General features: G+C 46.7%; 1 protein-coding gene across 1 annotated transcript in view; it reads right to left on the bottom strand.

The window, feature by feature from the left end:
* The window catches only part of LOC309568078 (opioid-binding protein/cell adhesion molecule homolog), a 656,963-nt gene that overhangs the window by 279,921 nt on the left and 356,429 nt on the right, over positions 1-20,613 (bottom strand). The window contains exon 2 of the mRNA XM_082273650.1: positions 11,003-11,087. Coding sequence (XP_082129776.1) covers positions 11,003-11,087 — 85 coding nt within the window. The remainder of the gene's footprint in view (positions 1-11,002; positions 11,088-20,613) is intronic.

Here is a 20,613-nt window from a genome sequence, read left to right on the forward strand (position 1 = left end):
GGAGATTGTGTCGGATCGGGGGAGTCAGTTTGTGTCCAGGTTCTGGCGCGCCTTTTGCTCCCAGTTGGGGATTCATCTCTCCTTCTCCTCGGCCTACCACCCTCAGTCCAATGGGGCCGCAGAACGTTCCAATCAGGCCTTGGAGCAATTCCTTCGTTGCTATGTCTCCGATCACCAAGACAATTGGGTTGACCTCCTGCCTTGGGCTGAGTTTGCCAGGAACACGGCGGTGAACTCTTCCTCTGGGACGTCTCCCTTCATGGCCAACTATGGGTTCCAACCTGCCGTGTTACCGGAGGTATTCTCTCCCCAGGATATTCCAGCTGTGGAGGATCACCTTTCCGTCCTACGTGCTTCTTGGGTACAGATCCAGAAGTCCCTTGAGGTCTCTGCGCAGCGCCAGAGACTCCAGGCTGATCGCAGACGAGCGCCTGCTCCTTCCTACCAGGCCGGAGACCGTGTATGGTTGTCCACCCGCAACCTCAACCTTCGAGTGCCCACTCCCAAGCTGGCGCCTCGCTTTGTTGGTCCCTTCCGAGTGCTTCGCAGGGTAAACCCGGTAGCCTATGCCCTTGCGCTTCCTCCTGGCATGCGGATCTCCAACGTGTTTCATGTCTCCCTGTTGAAGCCTCTGGTGTGTAATCGTTTCACTTCCTCGGTTCCTCGGCCTCGTCCGGTCCGAGTGGGCAATCGTGAGGAGTATGAGGTGAGCAATATCCTGGACTCACGCCTGGTCCGCGGTCGGGTGCAGTTTTTGGTTCATTGGCGTGGTTATGGTCCAGAGGAGCGTTCCTGGGTTCCCTCCGCAGATGTCCATGCTCCTGCCTTGCTCCGAGCCTTCCACGCACGCTTCCCTCAGAAACCGTTCTTTACTCCGCGGAGGAGGGGCCCTTGAGGGGGAGGTACTGTCATGGTCTTACCTTCTTGCTGTTCTCCTTCGTTTGACATGTGCTGGCGGCCATCTTGGTTTCTGGGTTTCTTGTAGCCTCCCACCCTGCGGCTCCTCCTTCCCACTGGGAGGAGCTGGATACCTAGCTCATATATATAGGAGGTCTGTGGCTTCAGTTCCCTGCTTGGTCCTCCTGTGTTCACATGCTACTAAGACTGCTGCTACTTCTGGTTCCTGTTCCTGGCTTCGTCTGACTACCCTGCTGGTTCCTGATCCTGGCTTCGTCTGACTACCCTGCTGGTTCCTGTTCCTGGCTTCGTCTGACTACCCTGCTGGTTCCTGATCCCTGGCTTCGCAAAGACTCTGCATCGGTTTCGCCATCCGTTTGGACTTTTGCTTTATAGCTTGTTTTTCAATAAAGCTTTCTTATTTTCACTTATCTGTTGTTGTACGTCTGGTTCATGGTTCCGTGACAATATCACACACATAATAATATTGTCCATAGGCAGATCCACAACATATCACAAACATAATAATATTGTCCATAGGCCGATCCACAACATATCACAAACATAATAATATTATACATAGGCCAATCCACAACATATCACACACATAATAATATTGTCCATAGGCAGATCCACAACATATCACAAACATAATAATATTGTCCATAGGCCGATCCACAACATATCACAAACATAATAATATTATCCATAGGCCAATCCACAACATATCACAAACATAATAATATTGTCCATAGGCCGATCCACAACATATCACAAACATAATAATATTATACATAGGCCAATCCACAACATATCACACACATAATAATATTATACATAGGCCAATCCACAACATATCACACACATAATAATATTATACATAGGCCAATCCACAACATATCACAAACATAATAATATTATCCATATCCCATTCCCCTATATATCACAATCCATACAATCCATATATAATATAATATAATATAATATAATATAATATAATATAATATAATATAATATAATATAATATAATATAATTTATAATAAAATCCATAGGCTGATCCACAACATGCCACAATACATGAAATTATTATGCACAGGCCACTCCTCAACTTTTTTACAATAATGTTATTAGCAATAGGACAATCCCCAGTATATCACAATGATAACATTATTCATTGGCCAATCCATAGCATACTACAACATATAATAATATTATTCATAGGCCCATCCACGGCATACCTCAACACATGATAATATTCATAGGCTAATCCCCTACATTGCACAATACATTATTATATTAGTCATAAACCAATCCCCAGCATACCACAATACATGATAATATTATCTATAGTCCAATCCACACCATGCCACAACACACCATTATATTATCTATCAGCCAATCCACACTATACCACAATAAATCATAATATTATTCATAGGTTAATCTCTAACATACCACAATACAAAATAATATTATCCAAACATACCACAATATATAACAGTATCCATTGGCCGATCCACAACATACCGCAATGCATGATCATATTAGCCACAGGCCACCAATAAAGATGCAGACCTCAATAACAGTGCACTTACTTACATTTTAAAGTAAAGGTGAATTCAAACTAGAAGATGTGCATCAGAAATAATTGTAATTTTGTGGGTTATCTTGTTTTTATCCTTTTCCCCATACTGATCTCCTGCAGCCTCTTCCTCTACAATGGTTGCTGCATTGAATTTCTCAGGGCGGGTTCCATGATGGGGACAACAGTGGCCAAGTGTAATGTATATTAAAAGAGCCACTTGTATTCTCCATCAAAATCCCTTGTGACTGGGTGACAACACAGGAGCACAACTGGGAGACAGTGACAGAACATTGTCACCCAACAAGAAGTGCCTGAACAAGGACCTTCATGGCAGGACCACCAGGGATTATTTTAATGAAAGCTGCAAATTTAATTACAGAAACAGACTTTTGAAAATTAAAATGTTTAAGACTATATGGGATTTTAGTGGTTGGGTTCACATTTACTTTACAGTTTAAAACACAAATGCAATTCATGAAATCAGCAAGAAGCGACTAATGGTTTTCCCCAGTGCAAAAATCATTTTAAAGAAGTGTCCTATATAATGGCCTTTCTACAGAGGAAATTCAGCTGTCCTAATGTGTGTTTGTCTTTATCTAAAGATACTAAAAGCTACACCCCATAACATACCAATGTTCGGCCCAAACTCATGCTTGGGCCAAACCATTCACCCTACCCTAGGTAAAACATACACTATATTGTCAAAAGTATTGGGACACCTGCCTCTACACGCACATGAAGTTTAATAGCATCCCAGTTTAGTCCATAGGATTCAATGTTGAGTTGGCCCCCCCTTTGCAGCTATAACAGCTTCAACTCTTCTGGGAAGGCTGTCCACAAGGTTTAGGAGTGTGTCTATGGGAATGTTTGACCTTTCTTCCAGAAGCGCATTTGTGAGGCCAGGGACTGATATTGGACGAGAAGACCTGGCTTGCAGTCTCCGCTCTAATTCATCCCAAAGGTGTTCTACTGGGTTGAGATCAGGACTCTGTGTAGGCCAGTCAAGTTCCTCCACCCCAAACCTGTTCATCCATGTCTTTATGGACCTTGCCTTGTACACTGGTGCGCAGTCATGTAGGAACAGTAAGGAGCCATCCCCAAACTGCTCACACAAAGTTGGGAGCATGAAATTGTCCAAAATGTCTTGGTATGCTGACGCCCTAAGAGCTCCCTTCACTGGAACTAAGGGGCCAAGCCCAACCCCTGAAAAACAACCCCACACCATAATCCCCCCTCCACCAAAATGATTTGGATCAGTGCACAAAGCAAGGTCCATAAAGACATGGATGAGTGAGTTTGCAGTGGAGGAACCTGTCCTGACCTCAACCCGATAGAAATCCTTTGGAATGAACTAGAGCGGAGACTGCCAGCCAGGTCTTCTCGTCCAACATCATTGTCTGACCTCACAAATGCACTTCTGGAAGTATGGTAAAACATTCCCATAGACACACTCCTAAACTTTGTGGACAGCCTTCCCAGAAGAGTTGAAACTGTTAAAGCTGCAAAGGGTGGGCCAACTTAATATTGAACCCCACGGACTAAGACTGGGATGCCATTAAAGTTCATGTGCGTGTAAAGGCAGGCGTCCCAATACTTTTGACAATATAGTGTATATGAATCTGTCTGTATTAGGGACTTTATAATGAACAACAGCTTCATTTACAATATTAGGGGTGCCAAACCTTTAATTTAAAGAGAAACTACAGTTTTGTTGAGAAAAAACATTCCCCTCTGGGTGATCTGTGTACATTGGAGGGATTCTAACACTTTGTTGCAGATTCCTACCTTTTGTCATTCTGAAGAAATAGCTGTGTGTCTGTCTGTGTCCATGTGCAAAGTAAATCTGTATGGTGATTTTATAATTATTAAATCAGCTGTTCTAATGAGATGTCTTATTAGATGTCATTTCTCGTTGTGAGTATCTCACCAAAAATGACATTTTTGTTGCTGGGGATGCCCTAAATCCAAAATCTGACTTGTATCTGAATATGTATCTTAGTGCAGACTTTCAGTGAGCCAATCACACAAGCAAGAAATTACATTTCTGTGTGGGGGGGGGGGGGGGGCACTCTATACACCAACTGTATATAGAATGCCTCCAGGTTGTCATATTGCATTTTACAGAAAACTACAGTGTTGCAGATTGCAAAAGAAAAGGACATTTTGTTAATAAAATCCAATTACAATATGACTTGTGTCATAATTGTATACGCTATTTTTGTTTATTTGCTTTGTTTTTTACCCTTTAACTTTTATCTTTGTGAAGTATAAGGATTGGATGATGTGACATTTTATAAATTGTCCCTTCCTCTATTTGCCTTATTCCCTCAATAAGGGGCCATTTAATCTGCTCTCAGGCATTTCATCAATGGGAGGTTTTAGTAAGTGTCCGCTGTGGAGATACACAATCACACGCTTGCAGAGAATAGCGCTATTCAGCATGACGAGAAGTGACAGGCCTTCTATAAACTTCATAATGTCTGATAATCACACAGCGCTAGAAGGAGCAGGGCTTATGGCAGCCAAGTTATTAAAACGCTGCATGAAGAAAGGCCTTGTTTCTTTCTAGATGAATATTATAATGAGCAACATCTTTATAATCTATTGCCTCTACATCTCTCTAATCATATAACACAGCGGAGACAGCTAACAACTGCCAGGCTGTGCAATGCTCTGCACTCCTTCCTGGCCCCGGGGAGAAGACACGCGTGGTATTGAGGGATCATGTGCAATGTTCTACAAAGCACTGGAAAACTGGGGAGCAGATATTGTTGGAATAGGCAGAGGCGTAACTAGAACCTTCAGGGCCCCGGTGCAAGAAACCATGAAGGGCCCCCAGAACCCCTGGCCGGGGCCCTTCCCTTCAAGCCTGGGGCTCTTCCTACTGATCTTGGGGCCCTTTACTCTCGTTGCGGGGCCCTTTATTACGGTCCCGCAGCAAGACCCTTTCACAAGTTCTGCAGTGGGCCCCCTTCCTGCCATCTTGGGGCCTCCCCACGGTGGTGGAATGCCAGGGCCCGGTTGCAAGTGTGACCTTTGTGACCCTGGAAGTTCACCCACTGGTGTCAGTAGTTTTTATTTTTTGGTATTTTAATTGTATTATTTTTTATCATTTTATTTTATTTTTTTATTTTTTATTTGTCACTGACTATGACCCTGTCCATTCAGAAAAGGAAGGAGCTGGTAAACAAATTTACTGACCCCTTCCTGGTTCTCTATTGTGACACATCCCCTACAGCAGCCGGCAGGAGAGGGGAGGGAGCACAGTAGGGGGGTCAAGGGAGCACACAGGGGCCCAGAGACAGCAGAACACAGGTGAACTGGATAGGAGGAGTGGCGGGGGCAGCATACAGAGGAACCAATCTCCTCCATTCTCCTCCTGCAGCTACAGGAGGAAAAGGAGGGCAGTGATTTCTCTAACACAGGCCCGGTTGCATTTGCAACCCCTGTAGTTACGCCCCTGGGTATAGGGGTCCTGACACTTCCTATCACTGTTCAATAACCTGCATGACTAACCAACCCAGAGGAAGACATACAGGTGGTCATATTATTTCCTGTCCTCATGCAATGCTTTGCAGACCACTGTGGCCCTGGGGCGGAGATATAAATGGTATAGACAGTGTGGATTTGTGGATTGGAGGGGGGGGGGGTGTGTGAGTACTGGAGGGAAAGAGATGACAGGAGGGAAGAAGACCAAAGAAAAGGCGAACAAATGAAAAAAGGTTAAGAAAGGTCAGGAGAGCAGAGGAAGAGAGGAAACTTAACTACAGGGGTTGCAACTGCAACCGGGCCCCATGCTCCTGGGGGCCTGTGCGGCTCCCCTGTACACCTGGATAGGAGGGGCGGCGGGGGCAGCATGTAGACAAATCACTGTCCTCCTTTTTCCTCCTGTAGCCGCAGGAGGAGAATGGAGGAGATTGGTTCCTCTGTATGCTGCCCCCGCCACTCCTCCTATCCAGTTCACCTGTGTTCTGCTGTCTCTGGGCCCCTGTGTGCTACCTTGACCCCCCCTACTGTGCTCCCTCCCCTCTCCTGACGGCTGTCACAATAGAGAACCAGGAAGGGGTCGGTAAATATGTAATTTACCAGCTCCTTCCTTTTCTGAATGGACAGAGTCATAGTCAGTGACATTGTAGAAAAAAATAAAATAAAATGATAAAAAATAATACAATTAAATTCCAAAAAATACAAACTACTGACACCAGTGGGTGAACTTCCAGGATCACAAAGGTCACAATTGCGACCAGGCCCTGGCATTCCACCCCCGTGGAGAGGCCCCAAGATGGCAGGAAGGGGGCCCACTGCAGAACCTGTGAATGGGTCCCGCTACAGGACTGTAATAAAGGGCCCCGCAATGAGAGTAAAGGGCCCCAGGATCAGTGGGAATAGCCCCAGGCTTGAACCCCGGCCAGGGGTCTGGGGTGCCCTTCATGGTTTCTTGCACCGGGGCCCTGTAAGTTCTATGTACGCCTCTGACATGAGAGTAGAGGAAAGGAAGAGGGGACAGGAGAGTAGTGGAAGATAGGAAATGCCAATAGTGTAGAGAAAGGGAGGCAGGGACAGAAGTGTAAAAGAGAGGTGAGGACAGGAGAGAAGTGAAAGAAAGAAGAGGTTAGGAGACTAGTGGAGAGAGAGAAAAGGACAGGAAAGTAGAGGAAGGGAGGCGGGGAAAGAGTGTAGATAAATACAGGAGAGGACAGGAGAGCAAAGGAAGAGTGGAGAGGACAAGAGAGTAGAAAAAGAGAGGAGTGGACATGAGAACAGAGGAAGGAAGGAGAGGATAGAAGAGTAGAGGAAAGAATAGTAGAGTAAATGAAAAGAGGAGAGGAGAGGAAAAGAGGAGAGGATAGGAGAGAAGAGAAAAAGAGGAGAGAACAGGTGAACAGAGGAAGGAAGGAGAGGGCAGGAGAGTAGAGGAAAAGATTGGAGAGTAGAGGAAGAGAGGAGAGGACAAGAGTAGAGAGAGAGGAGAGGACAGAAGAATAGCGAAAGAGAGGAAAGGACAGAAGAATAGAGAAAGAAAGGAGAGGACAGAAGAATAGCGAAAGAGAGGAAAGGACAGAAGAATAGAGAAAGAGGGGAGAGAACAGGACAGTAAAGGAAAGTATATGAGAGTAAAGGAAGAGAGGAGAGGACAGAAGAGTAGAGGAAAAAAGAAAAGGATAGGAGAGTAGAGGAAGAGGAGAGGGCAGATGAATAGAGAAAGAGAGGAGAGGACAGAAGAGTAGAGAAAGGGAAGAGAAGACAGGAGAGTAGAAACAGAGAGGAGAAGGCAGGAGTAGAGGAAGGGAGGAGTGGACAGAAGAGAAGAGGAAAAGAGGATAGGAGAGTTAAGGAATGGAGAAGAGGACAGGCAAGTATATGGAGGGAGAAGAGAACAGGAGAGCAGTGGAAGAGAGGAGAGTACAGGAGAGTAGAAGAAGGGACGAGAGAAGGAGAGGAAGACAGAGGAAGTGAGGAGAAAAAAGGAAGGAAGGGAAGATTAGGGTGGAAGAAAAAGTGAGAGAAAAGGGGGTGGAAAAGACTGATGAGGAAAGGGAAGCAAAGAGGGGAGAGGTAGGGAGAGAGGGTGAAGAGAGGAGGGATAAGGAGAGGGGAAGAGGAGAAGAAGTGGTAGAGGTAGAGGTAGAGGTAGAGGAGGGAAGGGGAAAAGTGGACAAGGGAAGATGGGAGAGAAGATTAGAGACAAGAAAGGAAACAGAGGAGAGGAACAAAGTTGAGTAAAGAAAATTAAAGAGAGGTTAGAAAGGGCTGAAAAGACAGAAGGAGAGAGAAGGAGAGGAGTAATGGAGAAGCAGAGGACAGAATAAGAGAGGAGAGAAGCAGGGGAAAATAGGGGACAGGAAGAGGAGAGAAGAGTATAGGAAAAGAAGGGGAAGAGAATAGAGAGAAGCTGAAGAAACTGGTGAGGAAGGAGAGAAGGGGAGGGAAGATCGGAAAGACTTGGAAGGAAAGGACAGAAAAGGAGAGGAGTACAGGGGGAGAACGGGAGGGTAGGGGAGTAGAGAAAAGCAGAGGAATGCAAAGGAGGGGAGATGGGAGAAGAGGCAGACTGTGAGGACAATAGGGGATAACAGGGGAAAGAGAGGATTGGTAAAGAGGGGCAGGGTAGGAGAGGAGATCAGATAACTAATGATACAATGCAGAGTGTGGTAAAACTTGGCAACCATTTTTTAGTGTTCTACAGTTGTAACAGATGTGACACAGTTCCTGCTGGGCTGCCATGCATTACCGCCCTTTGAGAAGCCTTTATCAGGACTGATGTATCTGGCATTGCTCTTAGTGCGCCCCCTACTGGTGAACCTGGAAATGTTCTTGGTGCTCATCTTGCTGATGGAGCTGACATTGCTCTGAGTGCACCCTCTGCAAAAGAAGTGCACCTCTTGCTGCTAATGCTGGCATTGCTCTCAGTGTGCCTCTTGCTAATGTAGTTGGCATTGCTCTGAGTGCACCCCCCCCCCCCTACTGATGCAGTTGGAATTTCCCTGAGTGTGCCCCGCCCACTGATGCATTTGCCATTGCTGTGTCTTTGTGTGCCTGTTAGTGCTTTCAGTGCACTCTCCACTGGTGTATTTGTCACTGCTTTTAGTGCACCCCCTGCTGATGAACCTGGGAATTGTTCTTGGTACTCCCCTTGCTTATGAAGCTGGCATTGCTCCTTGTGCACCCTCTGCAAAAGGAGATGCCATTGCTGTTAGTGGGCTCACCTGGCATGGCTCTCTCAGTGCACCTCTTGCTAATGAAGTTGGCATTGCTCTGAGGGCGCCCCCCACTGATGCAGTTTTTATTGGCATTGCTATGAGCGTGCTCCTCGCTGATGGAGCTGGCAGTACTCTCAGTGTGCCCCCTAATGATATACCTAGCATTGTTCTCAGCTGGTAGAGTTGGCATTTTAATCATTGTTCCCCTGCTGTTGGAGCTGACATTGCCATCAGTGGGCCTCCTGCTGGTGGAGCTTGCAAGGCCCTTGGTACATCCCCTGCTACTGGACTTGGCAATACTCTGAGTAAGGTCCCTGGCTGATAGAGCTGGCATTGCTCTTAGTGCGCCCCCTGCTGATGGAGCTGGTATTGCCCTTAGTGGGCCTCCTGTTGCTAGAGCCAGCATTGCTCTGAGTGTGCTAATCGACTTGACATTGCTCTGAGTAGGCCCTTGGCTGATAGAGCTGACATTGCTTTCAGTGTGCCCTCTTTTGGGGGAGCTGGTATTGCTTGCAGTGTGCCCTCTGCTGCTGGAGCTGTCATCGCCCTTAGTGTGCTCCCTGCTGATGACGCTCGCATTGCTGAGTGCACCCCCTGCTGGCATTGCCCTTAGTAGGCCTCCTACTATTAGAGTTGACATTGCTGAGTTTCCCCCCTGCTGATGCAGGTGCTATTGCTCTCAGTGTGCCCCCACGGCCATGGCACTGGCATTACGCTTAGTGTGCCCCCTGCTGACGCAGCTGGCATTGCTCACAGTGTGCCCCCTGGCCATGGCATTGAGACTGCCTTTAGTATGCCCCCTGATGATGGGGATGGCAATGCTGAGTGCGCCCCCTGCTTATAGAGCTGATATTGCTCACAGTGCACCCCTTGGCCATGGCACTGGCATTGCCCTTAGTGTGCCCCCTGCTGATGCAGCTGGTATTGCTCAAAGTGGGCCCCCTGGCCATGGCATTGGGACTGCCCTTAGTATGCCCTTTGCTGATGGGAATGGCAATGCTGAGTTTGCCCCCTGCTGATAGAGCTGGTATTGATCACAGTGTGCTCCCTGGCCATGGCACTGGCATTGCCTTTGGCTGCCCCCTGCCGATGGGGATGGAAATGCTGAGAGCACCCCCTGCAGGTAGAGCTAATATTGCTTGCAGTGTGCCCCCTGCTGATAGCAATGATGAATGCCCCCTCTCCTGGCAGAGCTGGTATTGCTCACAGTGCGCCCCCTGCTGGTAGAGCTGGTATTGCTCACAGTGTCATGGCACTGCCCTTAGTATGCCCCCTGCTGATTGGGAAGGCAATGCTGAGTACGCCCTCTACTGATAGAGATGGTATTGCTTGTAGTGCGCCCCCTGCTGGCAGAGCTGGTATTGCTGGCAGTGCGCCCCCTGCTGGCAGAGCTGGTATTGCTTGCAGTGCACCCACTGCTGACAGAGCTGGTATTGCTCCCAGTGCGCCCCCTGCTGACAGAGCTGGTATTGCTCGCAGTGCCCCCCTCCTGACAGAGCTGGTATTGCTGGCAGTGCGCCCCCTGTTGGTAGCATCTTTGTAGAAGTGTGTAGAAGTAGAAGAGGACTGGGATGGAATGGGATGGAATTAGAAGGCAGAGACCCCCCACACTGAACCCCTCCACAGCACGCTGGGACATGTAGTGCTACCATACAATACACATCGTAATACAATCTCTCCATCAGTCTGCACACCCCCACCCCCCGCCCCCGACAAGACAGGTAATAGGAGGTTCCCACCTGAGGACAGCAACCCATGCATGAGCCCCGATCACAGCACACACCCCCCGACCACACACAGGTAATAGCAGGATCCTACCTGAGGATGGCGCTCTCTCCTTGCCGCACCGTGACGTTGTCCATGGCTTTGGAAAATCCAGCATCCCCGCTGCGGACTGGCACTCCTGCGGGCACAAGAAACAGCAGCCTGAGACCCAGGGCAAGTAGCCACCTCCAGCAGGGGGCAACCCCCATTGTTAGAGCACAGAAAGCGCAGACACTGACTGACTGGCTGCCCCCCCTCTGCTACATGTCCACAGCCTGGCACCAGCACAGGGGCACACAGCCTGGCACTGTGTATAGAGGAGAGAGAGTAATGTGCGTGATACAGTCTGCGAGCGGCTGCCTCCCTCCCTCCCTCTTCCCTCCTTCCATCCTCCCTCCATCACATCTCCTCCTCCTCCTCCTTCATCCTTCCCATCCCTATCCTATGTGTCCTACATAGTGCCACTCTTCATACACTGTGCCAGAGTCATCACCCATCCTTCCCATCCCTATCCTATGTGTCCTACATAGTGCCACTCTTCATACACTGTGCCAGAGTCATCACCCATCCTTCACATCCCCATCCTCTGTGTCCTACATAGTGCCACTCTTCATACACTGTGCCAGAGTCATCACCCATCCTTCCTCATCCATCCCATCCCTATCCTCTGTGTCCTACATAGTGCCACTCTTCATACACTGTGCCAGAGTCATCACCCATCCTTCACATCCCCATCCTCTGTGTCCTACATAGTGCCACTCTTCATACACTGTGCCAGAGTCATCACCCATCCTTCCCATCCCCATCCAATGTGTCCTACATAGTGCCACTCTTCATACACTGTGCCAGAGTCATCTCCCATCCTTCCTCATCCTTCACATCCCCATCCTCTGTGTCCTACATAGTGCCACTCTTCATACACTGTGCCAGAGTCATCTCCCATCCTTCCCATCCCTATCCTATGTGTCCTACATAGTGCCACTCTTCATACACTGTGCCAGAGTCATCACCCATCCTTCCCATCCCCATCCAATGTGTCCTACATAGTGCCACTCTTCATACACTGTGCCAGAGTCATCACCCATCCTTCCATTCCCATCCAATGTGTCCTACATAGTGCCACTCTTCATACACTGTGCCAGAGTCATCACCCATCCTTCCCATCCCCATCCAATGTGTCCTACATAGTGCCACTCTTCATACACTGTGCCAGAGTCATCACCCATCCTTCCATTCCCATCCAATGTGTCCTACATAGTGCCACTCTTCATACACTGTGCCAGAGTCATCTTCCATCCTTCCTCATCCTTCCCATCCCTATCCTATGTGTCCTACATAGTGCCACTCTTCATACACTGTGCCAGAGTCATCACCCATCCTTCCCATCCCCATCCTATGTGTCTTACATAGTGCCACTCTTTATACACTGTGCCAGAGTCATCACCCATCCTTCCTTATCCATCCCATCCCTATCCTATGTGTCCTACATAGTGCCACTCTTCATACACTGTGCCAGAGTCATCTCCCATCCTTCCCATCCCCACCCTATGTGTCCTACATAGTGCCACTCTTCATACACTGTGCCAGAGTCATCACCCATCCTCCCCATCCCCATCCTATGTGTCCTACATAGTGCCACTCTTCATACACTGTGCCAGAGTCATCACCCATCCATCCCATCCCCACCCTATGTGTCCTACATAGTGCCACTCTTCCTACACTGTGCCAGAGTCATAACCCATCCTTCCCATCCCCACCCTATGTGTCCTACATAGTGCCACTCTTCTTACACTGTGCCAGAGTTATCTCCAATCCTCCTCCTCCTTCATGCTTCCCACCTTCATCCTCTGTGTCCTACATAGTGCCACTCTTCGTACACTGTGCCAGAGTCATCACCCATCCTCCTCATTCATCCTTCCCATCTTCATCCTCTGTGTCCTACATAGTGCCACTCTTCATACACTGTGCCAGAGTTATCTCCCATCCTCCTCCTCCTTCATCCTTCCCATCTTCATCATCTGTGTTCTACATAGTGCCACTCTTCATACACTGTGCCAGACTTATCTCCCATCCCCCTCCTCCATCCTTCCCATCCCCATCCTATGTGTCCTACATAGTGCCACTCTTCCCACACTGTGCCAGAGTCATCTCCCATCCTCCTCCTCCTTCATCCTTCCCGTCCCCATCCTATATGTCCTACATAGTGCCACTCTTCATACTCTGTGCCAGAGTCATCACCCGTCCTTCCCATCCCTATCCTATGTATCCTACATAGTGCCACTCTTCATACACTGTGCCAGAGTCATCTCCCATCCTCCTCCTTCATCCTTCCCATCCCTATCCTCTGTGTCCTACATAGTGCCACTCTTCATACACTGTGCAAAAGTCATCACCCATCCTTCCTCATCCTTCCCATTCCCATCCTATGTGTCTTACACAGTGACACTCTTCATACACTGTGCCAGAGTCATCTCCCTTCCTCCTCCTCCTTCCCATCCCTATCCTCTGTGTAGTACATAGTGCCAGTCTTCCTACACTGTGCCAGTGTTATCTCCCAGAATTATCTCCCATACTCCTCCTCCCTCATTCTTCCCATCTCCATCTTCTGTGTCTTACATAGTGCCACTCTTCCTACACTGTGCCAGAGTTATCTCCCATCCTCCTCCTCTCTCCTCCTCTCTCATCCTTCCCATCTCCATCCTCTGTGTCTTATATAGTGCCCACTCTTTATATACCCTACACTGTGCCAGAGTTATCTCCCACCCTCCTCCTCCCTCATCCTTCATATCTCCATTCTTGGTGTCTTACATAGTGCCTCACTCTTCATATGCCCTACACTGTGCCAGCATTATACTCCCTATATCTGTCTCCTCCCTTCCCATTCCTCTGACTCACAGTGCTCTCATCTTACATAGTGCCCCACTCTTCATATACCCAACATGGTGCCAGAGTGTTCCCCCTTTTCTCCTTCTTCCATCATTCTCCTCATTCATCCTTATTATCCTCATCCTCTGCCAGCCATGCACAGAATACAGTGCCCCGCTTTCTACATCTTACACAGTACCAGAGTCCCCCTACTCTCTGTACATTATACACGGTGCCAGAGTCCCTCTACTCTCTGTACATTATACACAGTGCCAGAGTCCCCCTACTCTCTGTACATTATACACGGTGCCAGAGTCCCCCTACTCTCTGTACATTATACACAGTGCCAGAGTCCCTCTACTCTCTGTACATTATACACAGTGCCAGAGTCCCCCTACTCTCTGTACATTATACACAGTGCCAGAGTCCCCCTACTCTCTGTACATTATACACAGTGCCAGAGTCCCCCTACTCTCTGTACATTATACACAATAAATATAGTGAAATATTTGGTGCCATCAATAAATGTGCATCAAATAACACAAAAGCAGGTTCTGCTCTATTCTAAGTGTTAATAAAACAATAAAATGATAATCAGGTCTCCTCCACCCTTGTAGACTGTGTGTGATAAAAATTCAAATCACAATCTATTCCTCTATAGAACACCAGGATCTCACTGATAAAACTATGTAACAAATTCCAACTGTGACAATGTTGCAATTATCAATAATAACTGTCCAAACAAATAAAATACTGTGCAAAAAAATAAATACAATCAAGTAAAATAAACAAACAAACTGAGACTTTTACTTGTTTGGACTTTTATTTGATAATTGCAACATTGTCACAGTTGGAAATTGTTACATAGTTTTATCAGTGAGATAATAGTGTTCTTATATACAGCAGAGGGGCTTTTATGTTTTGTATTTTGGATCAGTTTAAGGAGTTTGTGTTCTTTTCTATGTCCATCCTTTGAATACAGCCCACTTATTCCAGGTATTAGTTGTTTTATATTACCCTTCCCCCAATACAGCATTCACAATGAAATGAGATCAGGGCTGCATCAGCCTGGACAGCTCCCACCAGAACAGCTATATCCTTTGTATGTAGGTACTCCCACAATACAGTCTGGTAAATGTAGGTACTCCCACAATACAGCAGTCTCTATATACAGGCGGTCTGATACATATAGGTACTCCCACAATACAACAGTCTCTATATACAGGCGGTCTGGTAAATGTAGGTACTCCCACAATACAGCAGTCTCTATATACAGGTGGTCTGATACATATAGGTACTCCCACAATACAGCAGTCTCTATATACAGGTGGTCTGGTAAATGTAGGTACTCCCACAATACAGCAGTCTCTATATACAGGCAGTCTGATACATATAGGTACTCCCACAATACAGCAGTCTCTATATACAGGCAGTCTGGTAAATGTAGGTACTCCCACAATACAGCAATCTCTATATACAGGCAGTCTGGTAAATGTAGGTACTCCCACAATACAGCAATCTCTATATACAGGCAGTCTGGTAAATGTAGGTACTCCCACAATACAGCAGTCTCTATATACAGGCAGTCTGGTAAATGTAGGTACTCCCACAATACAGCAGTCTCTATATACAGGCAGTCTGGTAAATGTAGGTACTCCCACAATACAGCAGTCTCTATATACAGGCAGTCTGATACATATAGGTACTCCCACAATACAGCAGTCTCTATATACAGGCAGTCTGGTAAATGTAGGTACTCCCACAATACAGCAATCTCTATATACAGGCAGTCTGGTAAATGTAGGTACTCCCACAATACAGCAGTCTCTATATACAGGCAGTCTGATACATATAGGTACTCCCACAATACAGCAGTCTCTATATACAGGCAGTCTGATACATATAGGTACTCCCCCAATACAACAGTCTCTATATACAGGCAGTCTGGTAAATGTAGGTACTCCCACAATACAGCAGTCTCTATATACAGGCAGTCTGGTAAATGTAGGTACTCCCACAATACAGCAGTCTCTATATACAGGCAGTCTGGTAAATGTAGGTACTCCCACAATACAGCAGTCTCTATATACAGGCAGTCTGGTAAATGTAGGTACTCCCACAATATAGCAGTCTCTATATACAGGCAGTCTGGTAAATGTAGGTACTCCCACAATACAGCAGTCTCTATATACAGGCAGTCTGGTAAATGTAGGTACTCCCACAATACAGCAGTCTCTATATACAGGCAGTCTGGTAAATGTAGGTACTCCCACAATATAGCAGTCTCTATATACAGGCAGTCTGATACATATAGGTACTCACACAATACAGCAGTCTCTATATACAGGCAGTCTGGTAAATGTAGGTACTCCCACAATACAGCAGTCTCTATAAACAGGCGGTCTGGTGTATTTTGGTGCTCCCATATTACAATGCTCTCTATATACAGGCAGTCTGGTGTGTGTTGGTAATAGAGTGGTCTCCTATACAGTGGGGTGTGTTGGTGCTGTCACAGTGGAGTGGTCTATACTGTATACACAGACAGTGTGGTGAGTGTTGTGCTGCCACAATGGAGTGATCTCTCTATCCAGTGTAGTATGTGTTGGTGCTGTCACAATAGAATGCTTTCCATATAAAAGCAGCCTGGTGTATTTTGGTGCTCTCACAGTAGAGCAATCAGGGGGTTTGGCGTGTGTTGGTGCTCCCATAGGCAGAGATGTATAGTAACTAAGTAGAACTACTTCACTACTGTACTTAAGTACCGAAAGGCGGTATCTGTACTTTCCTAGAGTAGAATTTTTTTCTCCTACTTCCACTTTTACTTCACTACATTTTTTCGATGATTTCAATACTTCTACTCCAATATTTTTTTTTGTGCTGCATAGTTACTCGTTATTATTATAAAAATTACCACTGCCTGAACAGTAGATGGCAGGTTTCATGAAGCTCAAAACATGTGTATTATCAGCGCATACGAAAATAAATGCTACTGTATGTATAAATAAAAGCTGCATTTGAAATAATAAAAAACAATATGATGTTCAAACTTTTGACTTCTTTCTTTGATAACTACATAACACAGTACTTGTACTTTTACTTTCAGTACTTGAGTAGCAAAATTGTTTAAAAAACTACTTGCAATACTTAAGTACAAAAAATGTTGAATACTTTAGTACTTCTACTCCAGTCACTTTTTGATCGAGCACTTGTACTTTTACTGAAGTAGGGGTTTCGAGTACTTTATACAACTCTGCCCATAGGCCACAGTACAGTGGTCTCCATATACAGGGGGTTTGGTGTGTGTTGGTGCTCCCACAGTAGAGCAATCAGGGGGTCTGGTGTGTGTTGGTGCTCCCATAGGCCACAGTACAGTGGTCTCTATATACAGGGGGTCCGGTGTGTGTTGGTGCTCCCATAGGCCACAGTACAGTGGTCTCTATATACAGGGGGTCCGGCGTGTGTTGGTGCTCCCATAGGCCACAGTACAGTGGTCTCTTTATACAGGGGGTCCGGTGTGTGTTGGTGCTCCCATAGGCCACAGTACAGTGGTCTCTATATACAGGGGGTCCGGTGTGTGTTGGTGCTCCCATAGGCCACAGTACAGTGGTCTCTATATACAGGGGGTCCGGCGTGTGTTGGTGCTCCCATAGGCCACAGTACAGTGGTCTCTATATACAGGGGGTCCGGTGTGTGTTGGTGCTCCCATAGGCCACAGTACAGTGGTCTCTATATACAGGGGGTCCGGTGTGTGTTGGTGCTCCCATAGGCCACAGTACAGTGGTCTCTATATACAGGGGGGTCCGGTATGTGTTGGTGCACCCACAGGCCACAGTACAGTGGTTTCTATATACAGGGGGTCCAGCGTGTGTTGGTGCTCCCATAGGCCACAGTACAGTGGTCTCTATATACAGGGGGTCCGGTGTGTGTTGGTGCTCCCATAGGCCACAGTACAGTGGTCTCTATATACAGGGGGGTCCGGTATGTGTTGGTGCACCCACAGGCCACAGTACAGTGGTTTCTATATACAGGGGGTCCAGCGTGTGTTGGTGCTCCCATAGGCCACAGTACAGTGGTCTCTATATACAGGGGGTCCGGTATGTGTTGGTGCTCCCACAGGCCACAGTACAGTGGTCTCTATATACAGGGGGTCCGGTGTGTGTTGACGCTCTCACAATAGAGCGGTCTCTAAATACTGACAGTGTGCTATTTCTCTATTTATAGGCACTGGCAGTCTCCATTGTTGGCCGTCTTTGGTTCTCTCTTGTCACTCTCAGGTCAGAGGTCAGAGATTGAATAATGCATAGCCTGAGTTTAGCAATGATGAGCTGTTGTGCTGTAGTTACAGGGTGCAACGAGAAATAACAGCAGAGGGTAGACTTCAATGTTTAGATAAACCCTCTGTAAGAAACCTTAGCAGCACCCAAAGTGACCCCTATTAGTACAGGAATGTGCAAAAAGCAATGTCTACAGAGCTGTCAGATAATCCCACAAATTCAGATATAATTCCATATACATCCCAATACTGGTAACCTCTTAACACCGTATTATAAGTAATTAATTACACTCTGACACCAATAAAGCACAACTGGCCTTCTCCATCACCTCCTTGCATGGACTATACACAGACAGCACTGTGAGCTTACTACAGGGGACCGAAGCAAGGACATCAGCTAATGATTTAATGATACAATGACATCAGCTGACAGTAACTGGGTATCTGTCACTAGTTACTACAAAAAAAGATATTTTAGATTTTGACTATGATTATAGATGTGATCAGCTAAAACGTTCTTATTCTCTATTATTTTTAAATCTGGATGGAGCCAGGAAGGGTCAAATCTGCTGTATAAGTCTTTCCCTCACTAGAAAGGGAGAGGGGCATTATTATTAGCTGAGCTTTCAGACCACAAGTTAAAAAAAATGTATTGGTGTTGCACCAAAGTTACTTCAGAAACCAGCCGCTGCCTACAAGCGGAGGCCCTCAGATCACCATTCTAATATAGTATATGAAAGATAAAGGCTCTCAGATCTCTGGTCTAGGATACTGGATGAATGATTAAGGGCTTCAGATCTCTGCTCTAGGATGGTAAATAAAGGATGGTAACACTCACTTCTCTGTCTAGATTGTCCTCAGACCTCAATCTAAAGCCTCGTACACACGCACCGATTGTTGGCCGACCGATCGGCCGTCTTTTGCCCAGTGTTGTCGTGTTGGTTGGTGTTATACCTGAAGGGTTTCACATGTACTGTCACTTTAAGGCTGGCTCCACCCAGGAGTGATGACAAGGGTCAAGGGGCAGAGTGGCCATCTTTAGAGACATGTAGAGATGTATTGATATGCAGAGCTGTCCTGTAATGCTGTACAGTGAGTCCTGAATAAACAACCGTTGTTCCAGACCAGAGTCCTGTGTCTCTCACAACACGGAGAATATAACAGTGGCGACGAGGATGGGATTTACAAGGTTACTATCCGTGTGAGAAAGGAAAGGAAGAAAAAAAAACTCTGGATTGTCAGGAATACAAACACCCACAGAGCCCAGCAGGAAAATGTCATTGATCGGGACATTAAGTGAATTTGATGGCGAACAGACAACGTGGATTTCTTGGATTGAAAGATTAGAACAATATTTCTGTGCAAATGCCATCCCAGGCGACAGGCAAGTAGCAGTGTTTCTGACAGTGGTTGGTGCTAGGACATATGACACTCTTAGGGATCTCCTTTTCCCTGAAAAACCAGCAACTAAGACTTTGGCAGAGCTCCTGACACTGTTAGGAAATCACTTCCAGCCTAAACCACTAGAGATTGCAGAAAGATTCAGGTTCTATCAGCGGCAGCAGCAGCCAGGTGAAGATATTAAGGCTTATGTGCTCGCCCTTCGCAGACTAGCCTCAACCTGTTCTTTTGGGGAGTATTTACCAACTGCACTGAGGGATAAGTTTGTCATGGGACTAAGTAGTGAGTCTAGCCAAAAGAGACTGTTAACAGAGAAAGACCTTACCCTTACAAAGGCAATTGAGATAGCTTCAGTGATGGAAATGGCTGTGAAAGATACAGAAGCTTTGAACCCCCAGAGCAGAAGGGGAGAGGTTAAAGAGGAAGTTTTCAGAACAGCAGTCAAGCAAACTGCAGCTAACGGTAAATATAGACTCTCATCAAGCCGGGAGTCAGCTTGCTACCGTTGTGGGAATACAGACCATGATCACAAAGTCTGCCGGTTTAAGGATCAGCTCTGTCATAATTGTGGAAAGGCAGGCCATCTGAAACGAGTCTGCCGTAGTAAGAAGGTGCGAAATAAACAACCTCTGAACACCAGGACAAAGGCATATATGGTGGGAAGATATACATCGTCATCTGAATCAGAGGATGAGGAAGTGCTCCACAGATTGGACATACATCATATGCATTCAGCACCCTCTGCAATGACTGTAGAGGTAACCGTGGAAGGAAAGAAACTCAAGATGGATGTAGACACAGGAGCAGCAGTTTCAGTTATCACCCAGAAACAATGGAGAAAACTTCTGATCCGAACAACTGTCCGTCCAACACCAATCAAACTGCAGACATACTCAAAGCAGATACTCCACCCACTGGGGTACGTGAAAGTACAGGTATCCTACAAGGGTCAGACAAAGAGAATGCCATTATATATCCTAGAACATGGGGGACCCCCTCTTTTTGGGAGAGACTGGATTGCTCACTTTGGCATGCCAGACATCGCCATTAACCCCTGCAACACCGTGACCATCCCATCAGGGGATGAAGAGGGATGGGTGAAGTCCCTGAAACAGCGATTCCCACA

Source organism: Pelophylax lessonae (assembly GCF_965119305.1).
Source record: "Pelophylax lessonae genome assembly, chromosome: 12".
NCBI lineage: Eukaryota > Metazoa > Chordata > Amphibia > Anura > Ranidae > Pelophylax > Pelophylax lessonae.